This window comes from Triplophysa dalaica, chromosome 18, assembly GCF_015846415.1.
Source record: "Triplophysa dalaica isolate WHDGS20190420 chromosome 18, ASM1584641v1, whole genome shotgun sequence".
Classification (NCBI taxonomy): domain Eukaryota; kingdom Metazoa; phylum Chordata; class Actinopteri; order Cypriniformes; family Nemacheilidae; genus Triplophysa; species Triplophysa dalaica.
In genome coordinates, this window is record NC_079559.1 from 108,453 (window position 1) to 134,710 (window position 26,258).

Genomic DNA, 26,258 nt, shown 5'->3' on the forward strand with positions numbered 1-26,258 from the left:
GAGAGACAGACACAGAGAGATAAACAGACAGCCACAGAGAGAGACAGACACAGAAAGACAGAGAGACAGACACAGAGAGACAGACACAGAGAGATAAACAGACAGCCACAGAGAGAGACAGACACAGAGAGATAAACAGACAGCCACAGAGAGAGACAGACAGAGACAGACAGACACAGAACGGCAAATTCATTCAGATGATATATGAGTCAGTGTTCTACATCAGGAGAAGAAAATGACTTCATAAACGCACTGAGCAAACGGGGCCTGTTGAGACACAAAGACACCTGAGATGTGAGCGATTGTTATCAGTCTATTTCTTCATGCTTACAGACGTCAAACAATCCACTGTTTTGTAAAACGCAGTCCACCCGTGACGGCTTATCTGAAATCTTTTAATGTTCATAGTACCGTGAAGCCGTCAGCCTGGCGACAGGAAGGTTTTCTGTGGCCTCGCATCATTCTGCAACGTCTCCTTTGAGAAAGAAGCAAACCTCTGTGACAAGAAGTGAAATGTTTGATCCATTTATTAAAGAGAATTTCTTTACATTTATCTGTGAATCAGATTTGGAAGAGGTCCTGAAGAACCTCGTGACAAAACAACATCATACAAGAGAACAAACTGCACACCGTCGAGAGAATTCCAACAGAAATCTAGAGGCGTCCAAAGGCACCGGCACAGAAATCTCCGTTCAGAGACATGAGATGAGATCTCAGGACGAACCGTCTGAAGAACAACGGCTGGAATTTTCAGATGGATGCCACTTCAACTATCTAAAGTCAAAACTAGAGCATGTGAGAAGTTTAATAAAACCTGTGTAGTTAAATAACAATCGCTCATATTACATTACAATGATAGAGTTAGAAAATTATATTAATTGCAATCTGTCACAAACATTGAAAACATGAAGTCTTCTAATATTATTGGAGAGCAGGTGTACACAGGAGCCAGCCCGTATTCACAGCCGTTCATAATACATTAGAAAGCTTGTGTGTGTGTGTGTGTTATTCTCTTATTGCCTTAAAACAGCCAGAATTAAGAGGAGAAACATCAATTTATCTACCAAACAGTGTAAAAACATCATGGTGAAAAGTAAAAAAGAAAAACTGAAACACACCACCGTTTGATTGGCACAATGAGAAATCAAGCACAGAATCTTTTGTGGTTCAATTTGACAATGACAACATCAACATTCTTCAATTACAATGTAGTTTTTTTCTTTTTTTTCAAATCAAAACAAAGAAAACAAATATCATCATCATCGGTTACAGTTAGAGAACAGTTAACAGCTAACAAACTCTTCACTACTCGGGTGTAAGGCACACATTTACAGGTGGAAGAAAAAGACCAAAACCAATCAACAAAAAGAAAATGAAAGACGTTGTTTTTCTAAGTGCGACTCGTTGACTGTTGTGAGATTTATGTTCCTGTATAGGTGAGATTTACCCACAATCCTCTCTGGAACAGAGGCTTCACTTCTCTCCGTCTGAGAAGTACAGTACTGGCTCCAGTTAAAGAACTTTGAATAATTTCATTCAAACGAAAACTCTTCTCTTGTTCAACCTAAAAACAGTTTGTCTTTCTCCAAAGCACTTTATTCAAAAAGAAATAAATACAAGCTGTTATTAGTATTAACAGTCAGTTACAGTAGAACTCGATTGTTTCGTCCAGTAGCGTTAACACTGACGTTTCTTCACAGTTGTAAACTCCAGAGGCGCTCCAGTTCCAAGTGCTGGAAAAGCGGCTCGTGTGGTTTCGTTCGGCCTCGCTCAGTTGCGATGTGACCTCACGTTCTCATCCGGACAGAATCTCCGTTTCTAAGTGCTGATCATGTTGCACGTTTGCTGTCCGGGAACTCTTGAGCCCGAGGTCCGCGCGCACGGACTCAAAAAGGTGTAAAAAACAAAAAGGAAATAAAGAGTTGCATTTCCAGCACGCAGCTGTGTGAACAGATGCACTTCAGCGTTCAGATGGGCACGGATTATGTGCATGAGTCGCCCGACTTGATTTTGGTGTAAAGAGACACCAGCGAGGGTTTGGGAGGGACTTCGGGCTTGAGCTGCCTGCGCGGCAGAGAGCCGTACGAGCTCAGGTTGAGGTGACGTGAGAGCCCGAGGACCGGCGGCGGAGAGGTGACGTGCATGGAGTCCACCCTCAGCGGAGCGGGCGGAGGCATCTCCACGTGGAAGCTGTGCTTTCTGGACATGTGCGAGGAGTTGGACGAGTTGGTGTTGTGTTGTTTCTTGAGGCCCGAACTGGCATGGTAGGCTCGGGCGTAAACGTCGATCCTCTTGCCCATCTGCGGGACGGCCGGAGGAACGGCGGCGGTCAGAGACGCCTCGCGCTGGGGTACCCGCGGCGGCGCACCGTCGTCATCGTCTGACACACTTTTCAGCGATTTATACTCCAGCGTAGCTTCGGGGTCATCCGAGAGATCCGCCCGACGAGGATGCTCCACGTACTCGTGCTGGTAGGCCTGCTGATGTTGAGGAAGAGGCAGCACCACCACGCTGGGGATGTGACCCGGAGACGGACGCAGTGGCAGGTCGGTGGGGATGACGGCGGAGCCCACGGACGCCAGGTCTTTGGTGCAGGAGTTGATCAAGTTCTGGTTTCTCTCCCACTCACGGCTCCCACGGCTGGGCTTGCGGCGAGGCTGAAGGGGTGTGGACTCAGGCGTGGGCAGGCCGCTCAGATCTGGATGCTGGTCGGCTTTGATGAGCGTCCTGCCGTTGGCCAGACGGCCGTTGTGCATGAGCGGGGTGAGAATGGCCTCCGGACAGCCATCTTTGCCTTGAGTCTCGAAAAGACCCGTCAGCTTGGTGACGCTGTTCATGGAACCACGTCTGGACTGAACCGAGTCCTTGTCCTTGCGGACGGGCACATTGAAGTCCCGCCGCCTGTGGTCGCACACACAGTACACAATAATGCCCGAGAAGATGGTGCCCATCACAAAGGCGAGTATGATGGCGATGGCCAGAAGGGTCACAGGAACCATCCCGTCCCGATCCCGATGGTACGTCTCTCGGATCACACCTGCAAAGAGATTTTACAACTGAGTTAGATGTTCTTCCTGTTGCCTGTATGTTTACCTCTAATCAAAACACAACAACACTGTGAGTTTTTACACTCTAAAGAGTGATTAATACTTCTGTGTCGGACCTACGCCGTATCCTGATGTGCACCTCTCCAAAAAAATAAATCAACGCGTCAGTTCGACATGGACCGCAAGCACTGTAACTGGTCTGCTTAAACCCCTCCCCCAGGTCCAAAAACGGTGCCATAGTGTCACGTTATTTTACAAACTCAAAGAACAATCAGCTGATATGTAAACATAACCCAACAAGATGACAGCGGTAGAGATGAGTGTATATAATGCGTAAAGTGTCCTTTGAGACGCTTCTACCTCTGTCACCATATTTTAATTTGGTTTAATGCATCACACTTACATCAAGTGTTCCCAGAAGAGAAACACTCCATTCATCAAACACACACACACAAATCAATATTTAACTCATCCATTACACAACATTAACATTCAGTGTGTTTCTGTGATGGGGAGTAAAGAGGCATTAACACACGCAGGGACAGTTACACCAGTCGTTTGTGTTTAATGTTGTTGTTTGAGCTCTTGTAATGAAACTGAATGAATGACGTCTCTCTACATCACATTACTACCGTCTGAATCATCTGAAGGATCTGAGAGCTGTTAAACCTCATTCTCTTGTGTGATGTTTGGATGTTTCTCTTTCACACGTCTACTCTACAAGACTTGAATGAGTTCAGGTGGAGATGTTTGAAGGGTCAATAAAGCTCCAGTTCAACATCAGATTCAACGCAGTCAAGTTATTAAACCCTCTTGTAAACAAGCGATGTCTGTATAACAAAAGCTCTGGTCTGGTGGAGACTCACAGAATCTTTCACATATGAAGTAACTTGTTTCTCAACATCATAGCAGCTGTTAGTGAAGAAGAAGACGACTGAGAGAAGAGTGTGTCAATGAACTTTTCAAACATTCTTCTCTGCGTATGACTAGAATAGAAGTTTTACATTTCTATATCATTATTTTGTTATGGGATGATTTCTACATAAATCTTGCGTGTAAAACTGTTTTCTGAGAAGCAACATAGAAATGAAACCGAACTGAATTATATGCCACTGTCTTTATCAATGATAAAAGTCAAATATCTGATGTTCACAGACTCAAACATGTTCAGAATCCACATTCATCTCCACCAACACATCTAATTAAAGCTCTGTGGACGTATGAGGTGAATACATATGATGTGTCAGTTACCCGTCTGTAACTAATGCACACTCAAGTCACTTGCACTATTGTATAGTCTATATTGTTATCTGTTCATAACCTCCTGTACATTAATGTTCACAGTATATAGCCTTCTGTATATATTGTTCATAGTACATACCGATTGTCATATTTTCATAGTACATGCCCAACGTAAATTATTTTCCTAATATTGTATTCTGTATTTATTCACACTGTATATCTGCACTTGCTAATTGCACTTCTGGTTAGACCTAAACTACATTTCGTTACACTGTACTTGTATATGTGTAATGACAATAAAGTTGAATCTAATCTAATCTAATCAGTTAAATATTCCTTCTGCACATGAACTTGAGATATAACAAAACCACAAACATTTATTAAATAAACGTCTGAAACAAAAGCTCTAATATTCATTTTACAACACTGTCAAAATCAGATCACATAGATCCTCTGCTGACACATTTATGATAATTGATTTCTTCTGTCCATTCAGTGAGTCATGCAGGTTAGACTTATAGATACACACACACACTCCAAAGACTCACATCACAGATCTGTGTGCGTCTACAGCGCAATTATAATTCACATATAAATTGGACACTTAAAGAGAGGGAGAGAGAGAGACACATCTATTGGTTAAGCAGGGGGTGTCTCACACACACACACACACACACACACTCGCAGACGCACACACGTACACGCATGCACACACGCATACACACACACACACACACACACACACAGCCACACACACACACACACACACACAGCCACACACACAAACACACACACAGATTAAGGTTTAGTCAAACGCTTCGGCTACAGTAGAGCTTCAGCCTTGGAACGATAGATCACGAGAGGTCACAATGACAGCAGATGCATGAGTGAGGTGGGGGGGCACTAATGCACTGTGAACATTGTTGAATTAAACAGCAGAACCACAATCTGAATCAAGTTCTTCAGATGATCTGAATGAGGAGCTGCTGTTTTATATCAACACTAACCTTGTGTTTGATTGTCAGGTCACATATCCTCTTGACATTATAACATTGTTTGTCATGTTTCACAGTACATCTCACCCGTCAATAGAGACACAAACAGCGGGGGGGGGGGGAGGTGGACAGGGGAGGGGCTGCATGAATATTCATAACACTTCTTATGTAAAGCAGCAAAGAAAAATCTGCGCCACAAAATTCAGCAAAAAGAAAAGCCATGCGTCAAAATATAATCATACAGCACACGGTTGTGAATAAAAGCCACAACATCTGCACGTCACACCAATAAAAGCGTTAATATAGAAAGCTGTCACAAATGAGCCTGGTATGAGTACCGTGGAAAAAACACAGTAACTGAGGCAGCGATGAATGTGACACATGGTCTGATTCCAGCTGACACCCAATTCAACTAAATACTGTATGAAGAGATCCCAAACATCCATAAACACACAACCAGAGAGAGAGAGAGAGAGAGAGAGAGAGAGAGAGAGAGATTCACCATCATATGAAACTTCTGTGCAGAGGAACATGTTGAAGGTCATGAAGAATGTGGACATTATAGTGTATCTCTCTCTCTCTCTCTCTCTCTCTTTCTCTGTGTGTGTGTTCCTGAAGCGTTGGGTTCATGAAACAGCTGGAAACAGACCATCACAGGACAAACAGTTTCTCGTTCCAAGGCTTACCCGCGTTCTCAGTCTGCGACACATACGGATCCCTCGTATCAGTGGGCAGGGGTGGGTCCTTCGGCTTGACCATACGACCCCGACCAAGCGGACCGCCGGCAGCGGGCGGGGGGGTGGTGAGAAGTCCTGCTGAAGTACAAACACATGAGTGTCTCTGACCTAATAAAGGTGTGAACCGTCTGTCTGAATCTGATCTTCCACACACACATCCTTCACCATTCAATACATCACATAAACCTGAGGATGAGGTCACTCTGAAATGCAGCAGGGCTGAGTTTATTTGTGTTTTCATCCCAGCGCTTCAGACGGATAAACACAAACACATAAATACTGAAGAAAAGCAGGAGGACAGCCGAGCGCTACTGACACGTCACATGTTTTAATGGACACATAAATGCTCTGCTGTGGCAGTGGTTGTTGTTCACCGCGGGTCCCTGCCGAAGCCATTAAAATGATTTATTTAAGAAAGCGCTGTGGGCTGAGATTACTGTGACAGTGTTATTTTATAATTCATTTTCCACAGCCGGAGGAAGAGCCACAGAAAAGTGTGACACACCTGGCGGATGATGACAGCTCCTTACAAAAATCATCTCTAAACTGCCAACCTGCACATACGCTGAGAGAGAGAGAGAGAGAACAAGAGAGAGAGAGAGAGAGAGAGAGAGAGAGAGAGAGATAGAGAGACAGAGAGAGAGAGAGATAGATAGAGAGAGAGAGAGAGAGAGAGAGAGAGAGAGAGAGAGAGAGAAAAAGAGAGAGAAAAAGACAGATAGAGAGAGAGAGAGAGACAGAGAGAGAGAGACAGAGAGAGAGAGAGAGAGAGAGAGACAGAGAGAGAGAGAGAAAAAGAGAGAGAAAAAGACAGATAGAGAGAGAGAGAGAGACAGAGACAGAGAAAGAGAGACAGAGAGAGAGAAAAAGAGAGAGCGAGAGGGAGTGAGAGAGAGAGAGAGAGAGAGAGAGAGGGTATAGTACAGTATAGTGATGTGCTTCATCATAAAAACATTAGGGTATATAGGGCACACATTCTGCTGAGTGTGAAACACACACACACACATGTAATTAATGTGGATTACAGGACTGTGATGAAACATGTTCTCATGAACACACTTAAACCATCAAGCATTGTTTCATGAATCATTTCTGGTCTTTTGCATTTAACTACATCTGACCTACAAAACCTTCAATAATGAACAGACATCCGGCCAATCAGGAGATGGCAGGTCAGAATGGGCGGGGTCTGGATTCATCTAACTGTAACGCACAAACTCATTCTACACAGAAAAACAAATCAAATTGACCACCTGGAGGATTCTGTGTAATATCACTCAGACCGAGAAGGATGGACTGAAGGTCTAATAGATGAAAAAAATGAAACACTGACTTCCAGAGAAAAAGGTGAATGTTTGATGAGCCTCATCTGTTTTTACTCACCATTAAGAGCCACGAAGGAATCTAAGAATTAAAAAAAGAAACAGTCATTAGAGTCGGTGTAAAGACTCATTCTGAAGATTTAGACTCTAACATAGACCTGAACACATCACATAAGATAAGAACATGTTCCATATGTGAATAAATGTGAGGAAGAGAAGAAGATCAACATTATCTGTACTTTAACAACAGAGGAATCCATCATATGACCGAGTGTATACACGTGTGTGAGTGTGTGTGTGTAAGAGAGTGTGTGTGCGTTTGTGAGTGCGTGTTTGTGTGTGTGTCTGTTAGTGTTTGTGTGTGTGTGCGTGTGTGTGTGTGTGTGTTTGTGTGTGTATGTTAGAGTGTGTGTGTGTGTGTGTTTGTGTGTCTGCTAGAGTGTGTGTGTGTGTCTGTTAGTGTGTGTTCGTGCGTGTGTGTGTGTGTGTGTGTGTGTTTGTGTGTGTCTGTTAGAGTGTGTGTGTGTTTGTGTGTGTGTGTGTGTCTGTTAGAGTGTGTGTGTGCGTGTGTGTGTGCGTGTGTGTGTGTGTGTGTGTGTGAGTGTGTTTGTGTGTGTGTGTGAGTGTGTTTGTGTGTGGGGGTTGGTGAGTGTGTGTCTGCAGCTGTTTGTGAGGTTCTTGTCATGTCCACAGCTCTCAGTAAACAGGTTCTGCTTACTTTGGCAGTCCCCCAGTCCATCTGTGTTGCCCTGCTGCACGTCCTGCTCAAAAGATGATCTGCACACACACACACACACACACTTTACCTTCAATAATAATCAAGGTTTGAATAAAACTATAACACAACAACAATCTGAACAGACTCAACTCCTGACAAAACAACAACAATCTGAACATACATCATCTTCATTTCCCAAAGAATATCATGTAAGCATTCTCATCTCATAAAACATAAAAACACAACGACATCAATGACATGGTCTTTTCCTCCAGAGCTCAGTTTATGGAAAATGTTTTATGAAGCGTCGGGCAAAACATCAGAAAAGTCCAAAAAGTCTTTCCACGGCGGTCACAAACCACACTGATCATAGCCACATAATCCCTGAGATGCAGCACAGCATCAGTCAGATCGTGGGTTCACGTTCCAAAGGGAGAGAACTTCAGAAATAATAACCATCACAGAACACTCTTCTCAAAGATCATCAGCTGCTTGACATCACATCTACATATAGTGATGAATGATGGACCTTGCACCACTTCAAAGCACCATCACATCACTGGCATGCGGAGGATTGTGGGTAAACTGACATCATTTTTTGGCTGGGCTGAACCCTAATTACAGAACTGAGAGTAAAGCGGCGTACTTTGTGTCAGATGTGATTTCTCTGCAGGCGCCGTCTGACACCCAACCACAGTACGGGTCCCTGGAGGCGATACAGGACCTTTGAGAGACACATGCCAAGGGTTAATCGGGGACACAGCGTAAGTTTGGATGAAGTGTTCGGTCTGGACTTACTTTTTACACTTTCCGTGTCGTTGGCAGCGAGAAAGAGGAACTTTGACCACACACGAGGAGAACGCCACGAACAGAGAGTGACTCCTTCGGTCGATCTGCATGCTGATGATGCGTTTGTCATCCACTCCATCAATACTGCACCTGAACACATCATACAGACCTTCTCACTCAACACGTCCAGTCATGACAGATCATGTTAATAATAAACTAAACATTTGATCAGTAATCATATATTCATAACGGACGTCATGTGCTTCAGAACTGTGATGAGATGATGACATCACTGCGTTTCATTTAAATATAGGTGTGTCCATAATATTATAAAATATTTCATTAAGATATTACTAATACTATTTCTCTTTATTCATCTCGTTTTTCAATTGAATCTTCTGTTATTAATTTAGTTTCTCCTTTTTATTCATCCATATACTATATATTTCTCATTATTCATTGCTCGCTTTCCCTTTAATGGGGGAAATTAAGGCTGAATAATGTCGCTAGAATGTTAAAGACTGACCTTGATATATAATATGGAATATAAATAGTGTGCTGTATTATGCGCATTTTTGTGGCGTATAAGAAAAATATAAGAAAAAATAAAGGTGTGTATGACATCTCAAAACATCCACATCAGTGAGTGTAATGACAGATGTCTGCTTCTCTTTCATCATTCACTGTTTGTTTGGTCAAGACCTCGTGGTAGATGAGTTTCCACAGCGTTCTCTTTCATTTTGCGACCGCCTGTGACCGGATGAAGCAGTCTTAACAGAATACACACTTGTCAGGGTTGTAGACGTTCAGCTCCTCCAGAAACAGGCTGTCATTGAGAAAGCCGCTCCGCATCTTAGCCAAAAACTTCAGAATGATTCCTCGCTCAGAACCCAGAAAAACAACGGTGTGGTTACGGTGAGGACCGGCGGCGTTATCCACTGCGATACGAGTCAGACGATATCTGAAGATACGACACAGATGGAGAGTTATAATGCTCTCACTACAGACATCAAACTCTTTCATTCCACTAGATGAATCCTTTCAAACCACTAGGTAAATACATGTCAGGCTTACGCATGCACGCCTTCCCAAACACACACGCTCGCATACACACACACACAGAGTAAATAAACACACACACACACACACACACACACACACACAGGTGCATGCACTCATATGAACTCACACACTCACTCACTCACTCACTCTTTCACACACTCACTCACTCACTCACTCACTCACTCACTCACTCACTCACTCACTCACTCACTCACTCACTCACTCTTTCACTCACTCACTCACACACTCACACACTCACACACTCACACACTCACACACTCACTCACTCACTCACTCACTCACTCACTCACTCACTCACTCACTCACTCACTCACACACTCACACACTCACTCACTCACACACTCACACACTCACACACTCACACACTCACACACTCACACACTCACACACACTCACACACTCACACACTCACTCACACACTCACACACTCACTCACTCACTCACACACTCACACACTCACTCACTCACTCACTCACTCACTCACACACTCACTCACTCACTCACTCACTCACTCACTCACTCACACACTCACTCACTCACTCACTCACTCACTCACTCACACACTCACACACTCACACACTCACTCACTCTTTCACACACTCACTCACTCACTCACTCACTCACACACTCACACACTCACACACTCACTCACTCACTCACACACTCACACACTCACACACTCACACACTCACACACTCACTCACACACTCACACACTCACACACTCACACACTCACTCACTCTCTCACTCACTCTCTCACACACTCACTCACACACTCACACACTCACTCACTCACTCTCTCACTCACTCTCTCACACACACACTCACTCACTCACTCACACACTCACACACTCACACACTCACTCACTCTCTCACACACACACTCACACACTCACTCACACACTCACACATCCACAAACACATGCACACACACGTACACACACACGTACACACAGCTTCATCATGCCTGTTTTCAATAACACACTATGTATTTATATATATTTGCTTCTGAAAAATGTTGAAAGAGTCTGAAGTGTTGGTCAGAGTAAATGACATGCTTAAGCATCTCTAAACTTCAATGTCAGAAATGAGAAATGATTGGATCATCAATGAATTATGAGTCATCCTGTGTCTCAGGGGTAACAGCGTGGCGTGAGGAAGACCAAGGTCATGGGTTGGATCCCAGCAGATTGACAAATGTATGCATTCATTTAAATGAGGATGGGACAAGATTCATAATAACATGACCCGTGTGTCTCATTCACATGTTAATTGTGTGTAAAAGCGACCTTTGACCTGACGTGAACACTCACCGAACCATCGTTTTCAGAAACCAGGGCCGGTTTGTGATGGAGGGCACGGCCTCGTCCATCAGCGGGTGGATCTTGATAAAGTTCAGCGTTTCGTCGGGAAACTCATTGGACACTTTGAACCTTTCTCCAGACGCACACACGCCAGGCCTGAACGCACACACATACACAGAGGATTTCTCAGAGACCACCGACAATGACTTCATCTGAATGTCAGAAACTGCCTCTTGATCCACCAACAAAGAAAACTCACAGAATAACACACATAACACAACACAACCCAAGGCCGTGAGGAAGAAGATCTTTGACATGAATTACAGATTCAGATTAGTTCTGTGCTACACATGACAGATCTGACCGATCTGAGCATCACATCTTAAAGGGACACTTCACCCAAAAATGAAAATCCTGTCACGAGTTGTTCCAAACCGGTCTACGTTTCTTTGTTCTGTTAAACACACAGGAAGATATTTGGAAGAATGTGAGCAGCCGACAGTTCTGGGACGTCTGCCGTGGTAGGTAAAAATAAATTGGTGCTCAACGGTCCTCCAGAACTGCTTTCTTTCCTACATTCTTCAAAGTATCTCCTGTTGTGTTCAGCAGAAGAAAATAATGACACAAGACTTGTTTCTACTACGACAGTGGATGACGTCACAGAACTGTCGGCAGCTCACATTCTTCCAAATATCTATGTGTGTGTTAAACAGAAGAACTGGAGGGGTTGTGGTCAGACGATACCTGGGTCTGGGCACTTTCTCCTCAGGAACTGGAGTCCAGGTGGACTCGGGTGATTTCTGCTCTTTGAAGCGTCCTGTGAAGGCCGTGGCGATGTCGCTCATGTCGTAAGCGCAGACGGCTGAGCCTGGGATACTGAAACACACATTTTATTCCAGCGCTCATAACAGAACTGTGATTCACTGGTTTCTGACAGTTTCACAGACACAAGATGAGAATTGTGATTGTGTGTTGATGTGAGAGAAGCTGTGGGTCAGAATCAAACGCCTCATTGTGTGAGCGTTCTCTCACTTCTCATTACTGGAATGTTGCTTATGTCGTCTTTATGTGGCCTGCGAGCGCAGACTGTCGATCACATCTAGTTGATGGCCGGCGGTACCTGTTATATGGTGTGGAGAAGGTCGCCATGACGACGTCGCGTCCGTTGATGTGGATGACGTCGGTGACAGCCTGCAGGATGTTGAAGTAGAAATGCGAATCTCCGGGGATGGAGCAGTTGAGTCGAGTCTTTAAGAAAGACGTCCACTGCTTCTCCAACACACGCTGAGATCCGCCGCGGTCGTTCTTACACACGCGTGCCACACGCGGGAAAACCACCTGCTCATCAAAATAAAACTCTATTGTACTGATGTTGTTTTCTCTCCGTCACTTTCACACAAATTAGGTAAAGTTTGGTCGTTCTGGAAGTGAGCATCTCTTTTTACTCCACAGTGGACATGTTTGCTCATATTCAGAGATCATACATGTTCAGAGTTATCTAATGAGTGTGTAAGTGACTTCAAACACTGTAACTACAGAAGCTGAAGGTGATGTGATATCTCAGACTAATGACTGTGAACAGAGAACAATGATCTGTTTTCCTTCACATCACCGCTGAGGAAGAGATGTCTGACCCTGATGTGATTCTGTCTGTGGTTCAGATGCCAAACAATGTCTGCAGAATGATTTTCACTTATTTTTAGAACCTGCATCCTGACCAAACCCTATTAAGAGCCTCTCAGATATTTCAAACGCCCATTTCCTGTTGACTAGTGACATCACATCCTGTCTGTTTTAGATGTTTCCGTACCTTTCCCATGCTGTTGTATTCCATTGCGATCTCCCGAAAGAAGAAATAGATGAACTCGTGATACTGCACTGCCTGAACAAAGTACGGCTCTAAAGGACAACACAACACAGCACATGATGAGCTGACCAATGACTCCTTCAATCTGTTTTTACATGCGTGTTGTTTTCTGTCACGTCTTCCACAGCTGCGATCAGATGAACACGGGTCGTGTTGGTGTGTCTTGAAGCTCTTCTCACCTTTCAGCCATTTGGAGTCGTGTTTGACGGTTCTGAGGGTGGGACTGTCTCCTAGACTGCGATAGATCACCGCATCAATGGCCAGAAAATCTGTGACTGTGGCCGAATATAACTTCCCATCTAAAGAAGAAGACAACAATCACAACATTACACAAACACACACACAGATTCATGAGAGCGATCACACTTTCAGTCAGATGGACTTCATTCGGCCTCTCAGTGGAATGTTCTCTTGTCATGACTCATCGGCATTTTCCGTCTCAGTTATTATTCAGATGTATTTTAGGGGAGACTCCCAGACTATCTACACAATACAGTCATGTGTGTCCAGAACACCCACACCAGTGCCCACAGACACCAACTGATCTACACCAGCGCCCACAGACACCAACTGATCTACACCAGCGCCTCAGAGAGGTCCTCCTGTTCCTCCACCCTACACACTCCTGACCGTCACTAATCACTCATCCATATAAACAATCAACACAGAATAAACACACATGCACACACATGTACACACTTCACACACACAATGACCACACAAACACTGACCACACAAACACACACACACAATGACCACACACACAAACACACAATGACCACACACACACAATGACGACACAAACACACACACAATGACCACACAAGCACACACACACAATGACCACACACAAACACACAACGACCACACAAACACATTGACAACATAAACACGCACAAACACACACTATGACCACACAGACACACACACAAGCGCACACACAGACACACTGAACACACAAGCAGATCTCTGAGCATCTTGTGTTGTTTCTGCTTACCAGCAAACAGGGCAACGTTGGCATGTTTGGCATCATACGGGCAGCGGGCCATTCCACTGATTTCCTCGCCGATGGCATCCAAGCTGTCCATCTGTGGGAATGGAGAGAAAGGTCAAAGGTCAACCCCGCCCACACAGCATCCTCAACACCTACAGCAATTACACACTAATGATGGACGAGCGTCTGGAGAATGTTCAAGTGCTGCCGAAAGATCGTGACAAATAAAGCAGCGTGCCAGGACTAAAACTTCATCTCTAACCCATTCTTGGCATCTCAATGGCTGGTTTTATTTACTATTCCCATCTCTCATTCATCCAATAATAATCCCCCCACACAGAAGCTCTGCTGTTGTCAATGAACATCTCTGGGGAATTAAGCTGAAAGAAGAGTGAAAGGGAATGTGAGACAGTAACGTTGACTTGTGTTGAAGGTCACGTGAGGTCACAGCTTTCCTCATGCTGCTATTTCTGCTGCACAATCGGAGGAAAAGATTCCCAGACAGCAGAAATGTTCACACGCACAGCTGTGACACACACTCCAGTCCCATCTCATCTTGACTCATTTCATCATGTGTGTTTGGTGTCAGTTATCATAACATCAAAAAAAAACGTTAAATACTAGACATAGTGATTAAAACAGCTGATGTAATCCACACCAGCACACGAGACACAACACAAGTGTGTGTGTGCGTGTAAGTGCGTGTGTCTGTGTGTATGTATGCGTGTTCGCGTCTGTGTATAAGTGCATGCATGACTGTTTGTGCGTCCGGGTGTATGTATGTGAGTGTATGTGCGTCTGTAAGTGCGTGCATGAGGGAGTGTGTGTCTGTGAGTGCGTGCATGTGTGTGTGTGTCTGTCTGTGTGTGCATGTGTGTGTGAGTGGGTGTGTGTGTGTCTGTGTGTGTGCGTGCGTGCGTGTCTGTCTGTGTGTGCATGTGTGCATGCGTGCGTGTGTGTGCATGTGTGTGTGAGTGGGTGTGTCTGTCTGTCTGTGTGCGTGTGTGTCTGTGTGTGCGTGCATGTGTGCATGTGTGCGTGAGTGCGTGTGTGTGTCTGTCTGTGTGTGCATGTGTGTGAGTGGGTGTGTGTGCATGTGTGCATGTGTGTGTGTCTGTGTGGGTGCGTGCATGTGTGTGTGTGTGTGTGTGTGTGTGAGGGAGAGCGGGCCGCAGATGGGTCACAGCTCTTACTGATGATGATTAATGTTTAATGACTTTGGCCCTGAAACAGACACTTTTTCACAACTGTCACACCGGGGAGATGGAAAACAGAACCACGGCCAAGGTGGACAGGACAGCGTGGAGCGCACCAGATCCGTGGGGAGAACATCTGTGCCTCAGTGTGGATGTCCTGCAATACTCTACTGCACACACAAATGACTCTCTGAACAACCACATGATTCACTCCAAGATTCAATCACAAACTGCAGATAAAGAGAAGGTTAGGTCACAGAGCAAATCTAAAGAAAGAGAAAGCTATGAAGCCTTAAACACGGACACGAGTCTAATCACAGTTTAACCTAACAACACAGAAGTCTTACCTTGTAGGTTCGACAGGACGGGTTGAAAGCGTTTGTTCCACACACAAACAGAGAATCATCGTTCTGCTGTAGAACAACTTTGATGAAATTGTGGCATTCATCCTGAACAAAACACAAGAGGAGAAACATCAGACCATTTCAAAACAAAACCTGAAGAAACTTCATTCATGCTTTTGAGAGTTTAGTGAGCAGCCACAGCTGACAGTGTGTGTGTATTCACTGTGTGCGTGCGTGCGTGTGAGCACTGGTTTGACCTTCATTATAAGGACGCACAGGCCATTACAATGCGGTGTGTATTCATGTGTTTGGCCACGCCCCCTACATTATGAGGACATGCGGATGTCCTTATAATTATAAACGTGAAATAAACATACTAAAATATGTTTTATTAAAAATGTAAAAGTGCAGAAACTTTTGAATGATTCTTAAGGTTAGGGGATAGAATATACAGTTTGTGCACTATAACATGTGTTACATCTATGGAGTGTCCCTGTAAACCACCAATACCAACATGTGTGTGTGTGTGTGTGTTCACTGTACCTTGTGTTTGCCTTTCATTCTACAGGTGTCCACGTCGGCCTGTCTGGACTTCCAGGTGAGTTTCTGTGGACGGGAGAGATGAACAGTGATGTGTATGTTGAGGTACAGTGTTACACGTGTAATGTGTGGTCCTGTGCTGTCAGACCAACGCATGAATAAAACCACAACACAAGACAATGTCATTGAGCCCTTCATGGATCTCTCTCGGGCTCGTGGTGTTTCTGTAGATTCTGCTCAGATGACGCATGACAGCGAGTCCTGATTGGATCATGTGATTAGTGAGGTCACAGAGTCGCTGCCAGGTAATTAAGATGAAGGACAGAAACACAAGGAAGACTCACCTTGCTGAAAAAGATCTCTGTGTTTGTGTTAGTCGTCTCGATGTCCACGGTGTAAATGTGATCCCTGTGAAGACATGAAGGTTTCATTGGATTCTCATGGATCAGATTTAACATCAAACATTCTCACAGCTCCAGCGTTTCCTTGACACCACAAGATTAAACAGAGAAATGTCCAGAAAAACCACCAGGTCTTCTCACATCTCTCTCAACGGTGCTCATGCTTACCGAGATAAGTCTGGAAATTCTTTCATATGAATAAACTCTCATTTCTTTATGGTCGACAACTGACAGGTTTTTTCAATCTGAGACAGTTTACAAAACAGGACCCTAACTTGTGAAAACATCTACAGATCGGTTTGTTTGGTTTTATAACCCATAACATTACGAAAAAAAACCCCAAACACACACACACACACACACACACACATACATAAAACACACCTGCATCCAGTGTGACATAGACCTGCAATGACACACACAGACACGCGCACACACACACAGACACGCGCACACACACACAGACACGCACACACAGACACGCGCACACAGACACGCGCACACGCGCACACACACACAGACACGCACACACAGACACGCGCACACACACACACACAGACACGCCCACACACACACAGACACGCGCACACACACACAGACATGCACACGCGCACACACACACACCACTACATCTGCATCCAGTGTGACAGAGACCTAAAATCACACTCTCAAACACACACACACAATCTCTCTCAAACACACACACACTCTCAAACACACACACACACATATATACATCCTCCTCATCAGTGTTTTGCTTTCTCATGATCAACGTCGTGATTGACAGCTTGATGTTGCTGTTGTGAAACTGGTGTTTGAAGGAGAAGCACTGAATAAACCTGCATGTGTGCGTTTGTGAGGTACAGAGAGACTCAACAGAAGCTCTTTGTGCGGTGGAATGTGTTTCTCATGCGGGTCCATCACGGGCCAGCGCTGTCCATCTGGTGGCCTTTTGTCAAACACTCTCACAGAAAATATCTCATTGGTATGCGTGTCAGACCTGTCAATCTACACAAATGAAGAAACATCACAACCCCCCGTGCTTAGCTCCACCTTTCATAACAACATCATACATGATCTGATCCTATTGTACACACACACACACACACACACACACACACAGACGCACACTCAGACTCACACTCACACACACACACACACACACACACACTCTTCCTGTAATCCACCAGCGCTGGTCCTGAACTTTCTCATGAGTTTTTTTCGGTGTCATTTGTGTGTTCTGACATCCGCAGAAGCTCTCATCATAGGATATTGTGTATGTGTGTGGGGGGGGGTTGTGTTGCTATGGTGCGCTGCAGTGTGTGTCTGTGGAATGTGAATAATGTCCTACATGTTGGGTGGTGTGAGGGGCGATACCTCCAGACGACATCACTGAGCTCCAACATTCATACACAATACACAATATGACAACACGTGAGACTGTAAATCAACTCATTTCTACCATCTGACATCTGTGTGTGTGTGTGTGTGTGTGTGTTCTGCACAATATTTTAATCACTGGATTTCAACTTTAGCCAATAATCACAAAAACCATCTGCTTGAGGAAGTAATCTGAGTAGAAACATACTGTCATCATATTTCATCAAGTCTGTCCGTTTTCTACAGGATCAAATACAATAATCACACAGCACAACTCTACACAACTGCGCTGCACTACATTACTTTACATTGAACTGAAGTGACGTGTATTGTGTAGTGTACAGCAGTAATAACTCTGGCATTTGTCGTTTGTATTTCCATGTAAAGAAACATCATGTTGGACTCATACAACATGTTATTTCATGTCCGTATGCTGGTGAACTGGAAGGACATCTGGTTACCATGCCAACAATCTGGACAATCTATGGTTGTGTTGAAACAGCAGACTCACCTGGCAGCGATATACAGAGTCCCATTCATAATCACAATCAGCTGAATGTCCAGTTTATGTCGCTGTGTGTTGTTTCTGCCTGGTTTGTGTCCAACGAATGCTGGATATTGTTTTGTATCTGGATGAGGAAGAAGATCAAGCTGAAATATCATTCAAGATATAAAACTAATCTTTAGTCAATCTAGAGAGAGAAAGAGACATAGAGTGTGTGAGAGTGAGAGAGAGTGAGAGAGAGACATAGAGTGAGAGAGAGAGAGATTGTGCACACACAATCAAGTGGAAACAGAGCTGCACTTTCTCCTCTCCTGTCCCAACTACACACACATCAGAGAAACATTCTTCCCCCAGTTTACAAACTTACACAAAGACTTTGACCAGTTTCAACAAAAGGACAAGATCTCATACATACTGGGAGAAAAGTCAAGAAGCTCAAACCTGCTGCAAGATATGTCAAGTCCTGCCACGACCAAAGAACAAGCAGCACAACACAACACAACACTGACAGGACAACACACACAAACTGACACTATCACCCTCATTGAGAACTTTAATTAAAACTCTTTTTCTGTTTATATTGAGATGTATATATATATAGATTTTTACTTATAGACTTTTAATTTTATTCTATCTTATTTTTGATCTTAATCTGTATTTCTGCATGTTTATATTTAATCTTGTGCTTTGGCAATGTAAATTTTCTTTTATCATGCCAATAAAGCTCCTTTGAATCTTGAATCTTGAGAGAGAGAGAGAGAGAGACAGAGAGAGAGAGAGAGAGAGAGAGACAGAGAGAGAGAGAGAGAGAGAGAGAGAGAGAGACAGAGAGACAGAGAGAGAGAGAGAGAGAGAGAGAGAGAGAGAGAGAGACAGAGAGAGAGAGAGAGAGAGTGAGAGAGAGAGAGAGAGAGAGAGAGAGAGAGACATAGAGTGAGAGAGAGAGAGAGTGAGAGAGAGAGAGAGAGAGACATAGAGTGAGAGAGACAGAGAGAGAGAGAGACATAGAGTGAGAGATAGAGAGAGAGACAGAGAGAGAGAGAGAGAGAGAGAGAGAGAGAGAGAGAGAGAGAGAGACCAGTTTCAACAAACCAGTTTCAACAAAAGGACAAGATCTCATACATACTGGGAGAAAAGTCAAGAAGCTCAAACCTGCTGCAAGATATGTCAAGTCCTGTCACGACCAAAGAACAAACAGCACAACACAACACAACACTGACAGGACAACACACACAAACTGACACTGTCACCCTTATTGAGAACTTTAATTAAAACTGTTTTTCTGTTTATATTGAGATGTATATATATATAGATTTTTACTTATAGACTTTTAATTTTATTCTATCTTATTTTTGATCTTAATCTGTATTTCTGCATGTTTATATTTAATCTTGTGCTTTGGCAATGTAAATTTTCTTTTATCATGCCAATAGGGTTAGAGAGAGAGAGAGAGAGAGAGAGAGACAGAGAGACAGAGAGAGAGAGAGAGAGAGACAGAGAGAGAGAGAGAGAGAGAGAGAGAGAGAGACAGAGAGACAGAGAGAGAGAGAGAGAGAGAGAGAGACAGAGAGAGAGAGAGAGAGAGAGAGAGAGAGAGAGAGAGAGAGAGACAGAGAGAGAGAGAGAGAGAGACAGAGAGAGAGAGAGAGAGAGAGAGAGAGAGAGAGAGAGAGAGAGAGAGAGAGAGAGAGAGAGAGAGAGAGAGAGAGAGAGAGAGAGAGAGAGAGAGAGAGAGAGAGACTCCATTACTCACAGTTGCCATGTGAAATAGTGATTGGTTCTGTGTCCTCTGGGAAAGCGCCTCGAGCCGTCTGCAGCAGAGAGAAATACAGCAACAAAACCTCCAAACGCATCTTTCCCTGCTCACCGCGTCCCACACGATCACTTCTGAACTTCAACCTGTATACAACAAACACACAAACACACAAAGATTATTCACAGACAATGCTCTGAGCAATCACATTAACTGATTTTGATTGATTTGATGACTGATGGATTGATGATTGACTGATGGATTGATTTGCTCTGATTTACAGATGCCTATAAGACACCAGATAGACAGAACAACATCAACACAACTTCTGCTCAAAAAGCACACAAAACATTTGTCTAAAGAAGAAATGAAGCGGTGAAATATAAAGAGATGAAGAAAGAAGAGGTTGAGTGAATGAAGCCGTGTCTCCTCCAGCGTTCTGCAATCACATGAGTCATGTTGTCACTGGTTTGACTATTGATTTAGATTGCTTGACAGTCCAGTGATCGACTGAAGAACAGGTGTGTGTGTGTGTGTGTGTGTGTGTGAGCGCGATACACAAGAACAAACTCAAATCACACAACATCACATCACTGACACAGCGCTGAACATCTTCTGCTCTCACAAACCCAACACACAATATTCCGCAGAACACCAGCAGACGTCCTTCAGCAAAGAACACAAAGAACACAATCTGTGTTGAGTGACAGGAGCACCACAACCAATCAAGGACAGGACGAGAACCACGAGCAGTGGGCGTGTCTCATTCAGACTAACAGAGCTCAGATTAATGAAAGCATCACTTCACCAGATGACCTGTCAGTCATACGATGTTTGTGATCCTCCCCAAAGACAGAGACACAGCTGGTCATCAACTAAAGCCCAGTAAACACAACGCTGACCAGCAATGACTGTGAGCTGTGTGTCCAATAACAACCTTTTCATCTCAGACACATCAACATTCATCATCACACATCACATCTTCATCCGGCTGGATTCTACACTACATCTTCACATTCACATCACACATGAGTCACGATCCTGCTGTCACAAACAACACACTGTCAAACCTTTACTTCATACTACACAAGAAATGCTTTTCAAAATCTCTTCTTGACTTTCCAGTTTTAAATAACAGCAGTGGTTTTATCTCTCAGAAACTGTTCTCACTAACCAACACACTGCTCCCATGATGCACTGCAGGTGACATCATATAACGTTCTCTGATGTCAGATTCTCAAAAGCTTCAGAAATCCAAACACAAACTACAGACACCTCGAGCTTCTCTGTCAAACTACAGAATATCAACCATGAGCCTCTCAGTTTCTCTTTAGCATTCAATTACTTCAGTCAAATGAATGAGCTGTATTCAGTAACTACAACAAACACACAACACAACACCAGCATACACACATTTACAAGAGCCAGAGATCTCCTGTGAGGACACACGACGGCTGTTCAATATCTCATTTTCTTTACAGCATCAGAGAGGTTTATGATGAGCGACTCTTGATATCAGCCGTGTCACCCAATTGATCTAATGGAGATTTCTCCTTCATTTAGTGAGTGGAGTCATAGATCACAGCAGGTTTCTCTCTCTTTCTCTCTTACGTCTGCACCAGTAAAGCTGCTGAATGAACCGTCAGCGTGACGTGAGTACAGTCCACCCATCGGTTCATTCACTCCAGTCATTTCATTTTACACTCAGAATAATCAAAGCTAATCTGAGTTGCATTTGTTCATAAGGAGCATACAGAAACTGAAGAAAACAACAACGAAGCAAATGATTTCATACTCAACGGGAGCATAAAGAAGAAAAATACCTTTAATCTTTCAAATCATTTAACAACACAGATGTGAATTATGACAAAAACAATGTCTCTCTAAAAGTCATCTTGAGAAGGAATTGATGAATCGTGTATGCAGCGTCTCCTTTTGCTCTATATTTAATCACAGGAGAAACACCTGAGGTCTCATGTGAGTGTGATTGAGTGTGTGTGTGTGTGTTTTCTCTTCCGATTTTAAGGTGTCATTAATTCAAGCTCATGACCATATGTTGTGAGTAATCTTTGCATATTTGAAATATTGTGATGTTCTTCAGAGGTTCTCGTCTGATCTCACCCCGGAGCACACAATGAGATTCAGAGAGGATTGTACTTCACTTCAGCTCAAAACCTCCTCTGGTGGCAGATCAAGTGGAGTTAAATCTGCTTACAGCCTCCACATCACTGTGTTCTGATATCATGAGCAAGTTTTGACTTCGAGTCTGTTATAAGATCTCCTCATGAACATGATCTGATGGCCTTGAGACTGTTCATGTGAAAGTGAAGAGCGGGCAGATATCATATCACATCACTTTACATTCATCATAACGTCATATCACTGATGTTCTCTCATGTCAAACACGCTGTCGATCTGTACTGATGTAAAGAGGTTTATCATGGGTAAAGACATCTCAATATCATTACTGACGCTTTACCATTCAAGGCCAAAACAATCACATCATAAGAAAGACTTTTTATGAATAAATCCTCACACATAATGCAATGATGTTTCTTTATTTTGAACTCATTGTCAAGAACGAAACGTTTGTCAAGAAAGACACAAGATGAATGAAAATATACATCGCTTTTTTTCCCCACAAACAGGTCTGAGCCGCATGAACATCTCATTTCACTCGCTTCCGTCTGTGTCATCTATCATTGTTGACCGAACGTCTCGTCCCCGTCTCAGCGCTGAGATAATGGGAGCGTCTCAGAGACGGCAGACATAATATCCGCTAAGATAAGATCCACACTGGATGCAGTTCTGTATGTAACTGCTTCAGAAAACACAGATATTTGAATAATAATGTAAAACAACACAACACCCAACATCCAACCGTGATGAGAATGAACCACATTCATAAACCTTACGGTTCTTTTACAAACACTTCTGTTTTCATATAAACAATAAACCTGATAGAAATGTTAAGAGAGTCACACTTCTGTACATAACCGCACAACACTGAAATCACATCACAAAACATCTACATTTGATCACACTATAAGCCTTGAGTTTTTTATTATAGTAATGCATCTGGTTTCTTGTTCACTTCGATGTGCACTATCAAGGGCTCTTAACACTGGACTCATTAAAACCCTCACGAGCCGAAACCTCCATCATGTTATATTGTGTAATGATGAAATGTGTTTTATATCTGAAGGACAGGGAATAATAAACTCATTCAGAACTAAACCAATCACACACAGTGACTTCAGTTCAACCATAACCAGCATGCTCTCTGCTGTAGTTTAATGATCTTTGGGTTAAAACTGAGAATGGAAATCAAACCCGAGAACTACACTAAAATCACAGTGAATTCTCATTACACCGGGTCTACAGCGGCACGACATGACACCCTGCTCGGTCTGTACGGGTCACCCATTGTGGACAACATCTCTCATGATAATGTGTTCTAATGTCTTTTGTCGTGTCACAATAATCATATGGGTCTCTGTAACGTGCTGTTTGTGATGTATTTGGAGCATGTAAAAGGACTAGAAAATGACATTTTTGGATGTACTGTGACTCTTCTGGCTTTATACACACAGCCATATGAGGAACTAAAACATCCCAAACCTTCAAATGCAGACGGAATCTGTTTCAAATGTGCTGATTGAGGTGACAATATTTAGTAACAAATATTATTTATTTGATGAATTCAGGATTTCTACAGATTCTGACGTTTGTTGTTTATGTATAAGAGGGATTCATTCAGTGATTCTGTGCGTTCACATGTGCTGGAACTGTAATTTACATACGAATGCTAATGAGATGCTTACTGATGTTTCTGGGAATGTCTGGGACAAAAGAAACTCTCCGGCCAGTGTACTTAACTGATGAAGTATGGAGCGGGTTAAGATGCGCACACACAAGCACACACACGCAAACACACACGCGCATGCACACACACACACGCACACAGTGACGTGTTTCAGGTAAATCCCACTGCAGCAGATTAAAGTCTCTTATCTGACAGAACAGACGTGCCTGCAGCCGCACTACAATTTAAAGTACTGCTCCTTTATTTCACTCAATGGGATTAAAGACACAAAATCCTACAACATCCCCATCAGCAGATACACACACACACATCTCTCCATACACCATCACACAAACACATTCACTCTTTCATTTTGATCATGTAGAATAATGCACCAGCCTCACATCAATACAGTCACAATATGTGTATTCTGATACATTCTGTACATGCGCGCACACACACACCGAGAGAGATTCTCACAGGATATGATGTAAGATTGATTGGGTTTACACTGGGTGTCATGTGTGAAATTATGTGTGTTTCTTTCTAAAACGGTCGGCGTTCTTGTTGAATTGGTTCCTCACATCCCACACGACTCCTCCACAGAAGATTCACAATCACTGAACGCTCTCATTCCTCCATCACTGACGATCTTCAGATATCACTTTCTTCTTGTAAATGTTGATTTTCATGTGAATCACTAGCATGAATATAAACTTCACACTTTTGTGTTAGTCAGACTGAAGCTGTTGAATGTAAATGTGCGGTGTGGTCTTGATGTAAACAGAAGCGCTGCTAGCGTTAATGAGGATCAGATCGATAGTATTAGAGGTGTTCATGTCCATCACTTGAACACAAATCCTGACGTCTGAAGATCAACGCTGAAGCGTGAAGACACAGACCTCAGCTGTGGGAAATAAAGGAGCTCTTCACACACGGCCGGCTATGTGGGTCACAGATAGTTTTGTTGAGGCCAAACACTGGGCTGATTTGTGGTCAGTAAAGGGGCGTCTTGAGCTCTTTGTTTCGGGCCCCTCGTCTCGTCTCTCTGGGAGCCCCTCTTTCACATCTCCCCCACGTGATCTACACTGGCGCTTTTGTCCAGAACCCATTGAAAACCAGTTCTATCCAGGACCACCAATTAGCTGAACCCCATGGGGTGACACGGTTCATATATGGCGAGCTCCCACATACATCCATGACCTTCACCTCGTCTGTAAACTCACAGGGAAAAACACTTCTCACCCGCAAAACACATGAAACATTGTGAGATGAACCTTCAAGAGAAGAACGGGTTCTGTCAATCACGCATCCACAGAGGAGGACAGCGTACAGTACACACAGTAATCAAAACACAGAACATAGAACTTCCATTGTCTGCTGTCAATCATGCCTCAACAGAAACAAACAACAAACACAATGCCTACAATCACACATACACTTCACTTCCTGATACACCTTAAAGACACAGTTCACCCAAAACTCATTTGCTCGCCATCATGTGATTTCGTACCTGTATAAATATTCTGAGGAATGCAGAGAAAGATATTTGGAAGAATGTTAGCAATTTCAGTTCCCTGACATCATTGACTCCCATAGTAGGAAAGATTTAATGGAAGTCAAAGGTGCTCCAGAACTGTTTGTGTTCCTAAATTCTTCAAAATATCTCTATATTATGTGTTCAACAGATCAACAGAACACTATGGTGGTGGATGATGTCCAGAACAGAAAAAGGCTCATATTCTTCCAAATATCTTTCTCTGTGTTCGTCGAAACAAAGAAATGTATAGAGTTTAACAATGTGAGTGTGAGTTAATGATGACAGAATGGTCCTGTTTGGGTGAAGTGTCCCTTTAAGAGAGTGAAATAATAAGACTGCACAGAGAGGGATGTGTGAGATCTCCTGGAGAACTGCAGCGAACATCAAACTATGCCATCAGCACATGAAAAACTCCATTACACAAGACCTCGCTGGAGACATGCTCCTCCAGCCTCTCATCAACATTCACTTTCTTTTTCTGGGCTTTATTATAAGTCAACTTGTGATTTGATTTTGCTCGTGGTCTAGTTCTCTATGTTCACGTGTTCTCGTCTGATCCCAAACAAAAGAAGCAGTGCAGACAAACTGAAGGACTTTATTATCACATCACCAACACACACAATACAGTATTAAATAATATATAAAGAACATAAAAAAATGACATGATTATATTTGCGAGAAGCAACCACATGACGA

The 26,258-nt window shown here is 43.4% G+C and overlaps 1 protein-coding gene across 3 annotated transcripts in view; it reads right to left on the reverse strand.

Annotated features, from left to right (window-relative positions):
- Nucleotides 1–509: 509 nt before the first annotated feature.
- sema6a (sema domain, transmembrane domain (TM), and cytoplasmic domain, (semaphorin) 6A) overlaps nt 510–26,258 on the reverse strand; it is a 33,280-nt gene continuing 7,531 nt past the window's right edge. The window contains exons 2-19 of one of the 3 annotated variants that reach the window (XM_056772698.1): nt 20,218–20,363; nt 18,471–18,588; nt 16,523–16,586; nt 16,182–16,244; nt 15,642–15,743; nt 14,102–14,192; nt 13,284–13,403; nt 13,048–13,136; nt 12,358–12,575; nt 11,982–12,113; nt 11,247–11,393; nt 9,638–9,811; nt 8,860–9,000; nt 8,708–8,785; nt 8,062–8,120; nt 7,405–7,425; nt 5,971–6,096; nt 510–3,037 (exon numbers count right to left, since the gene is read on the reverse strand). In XM_056772698.1, coding sequence (XP_056628676.1) covers nt 1,983–3,037; nt 5,971–6,096; nt 7,405–7,425; nt 8,062–8,120; nt 8,708–8,785; nt 8,860–9,000; nt 9,638–9,811; nt 11,247–11,393; nt 11,982–12,113; nt 12,358–12,575; nt 13,048–13,136; nt 13,284–13,403; nt 14,102–14,192; nt 15,642–15,743; nt 16,182–16,244; nt 16,523–16,586; nt 18,471–18,588; nt 20,218–20,317 — 2,898 coding nt within the window. In that variant the 5' untranslated portion in view covers nt 20,318–20,363 and the 3' untranslated portion in view covers nt 510–1,982. Of the gene's footprint in view, nt 3,038–5,970; nt 6,100–7,404; nt 7,426–8,061; nt 8,121–8,707; nt 8,786–8,859; nt 9,001–9,637; nt 9,812–11,246; nt 11,394–11,981; nt 12,114–12,357; nt 12,576–13,047; nt 13,137–13,283; nt 13,404–14,101; nt 14,193–15,641; nt 15,744–16,181; nt 16,245–16,522; nt 16,587–18,470; nt 18,589–20,217; nt 20,364–26,258 lie in introns of all 3 variants that reach the window. The other 2 variants (XM_056772697.1, XM_056772699.1) reach the window with 2 other exon arrangements.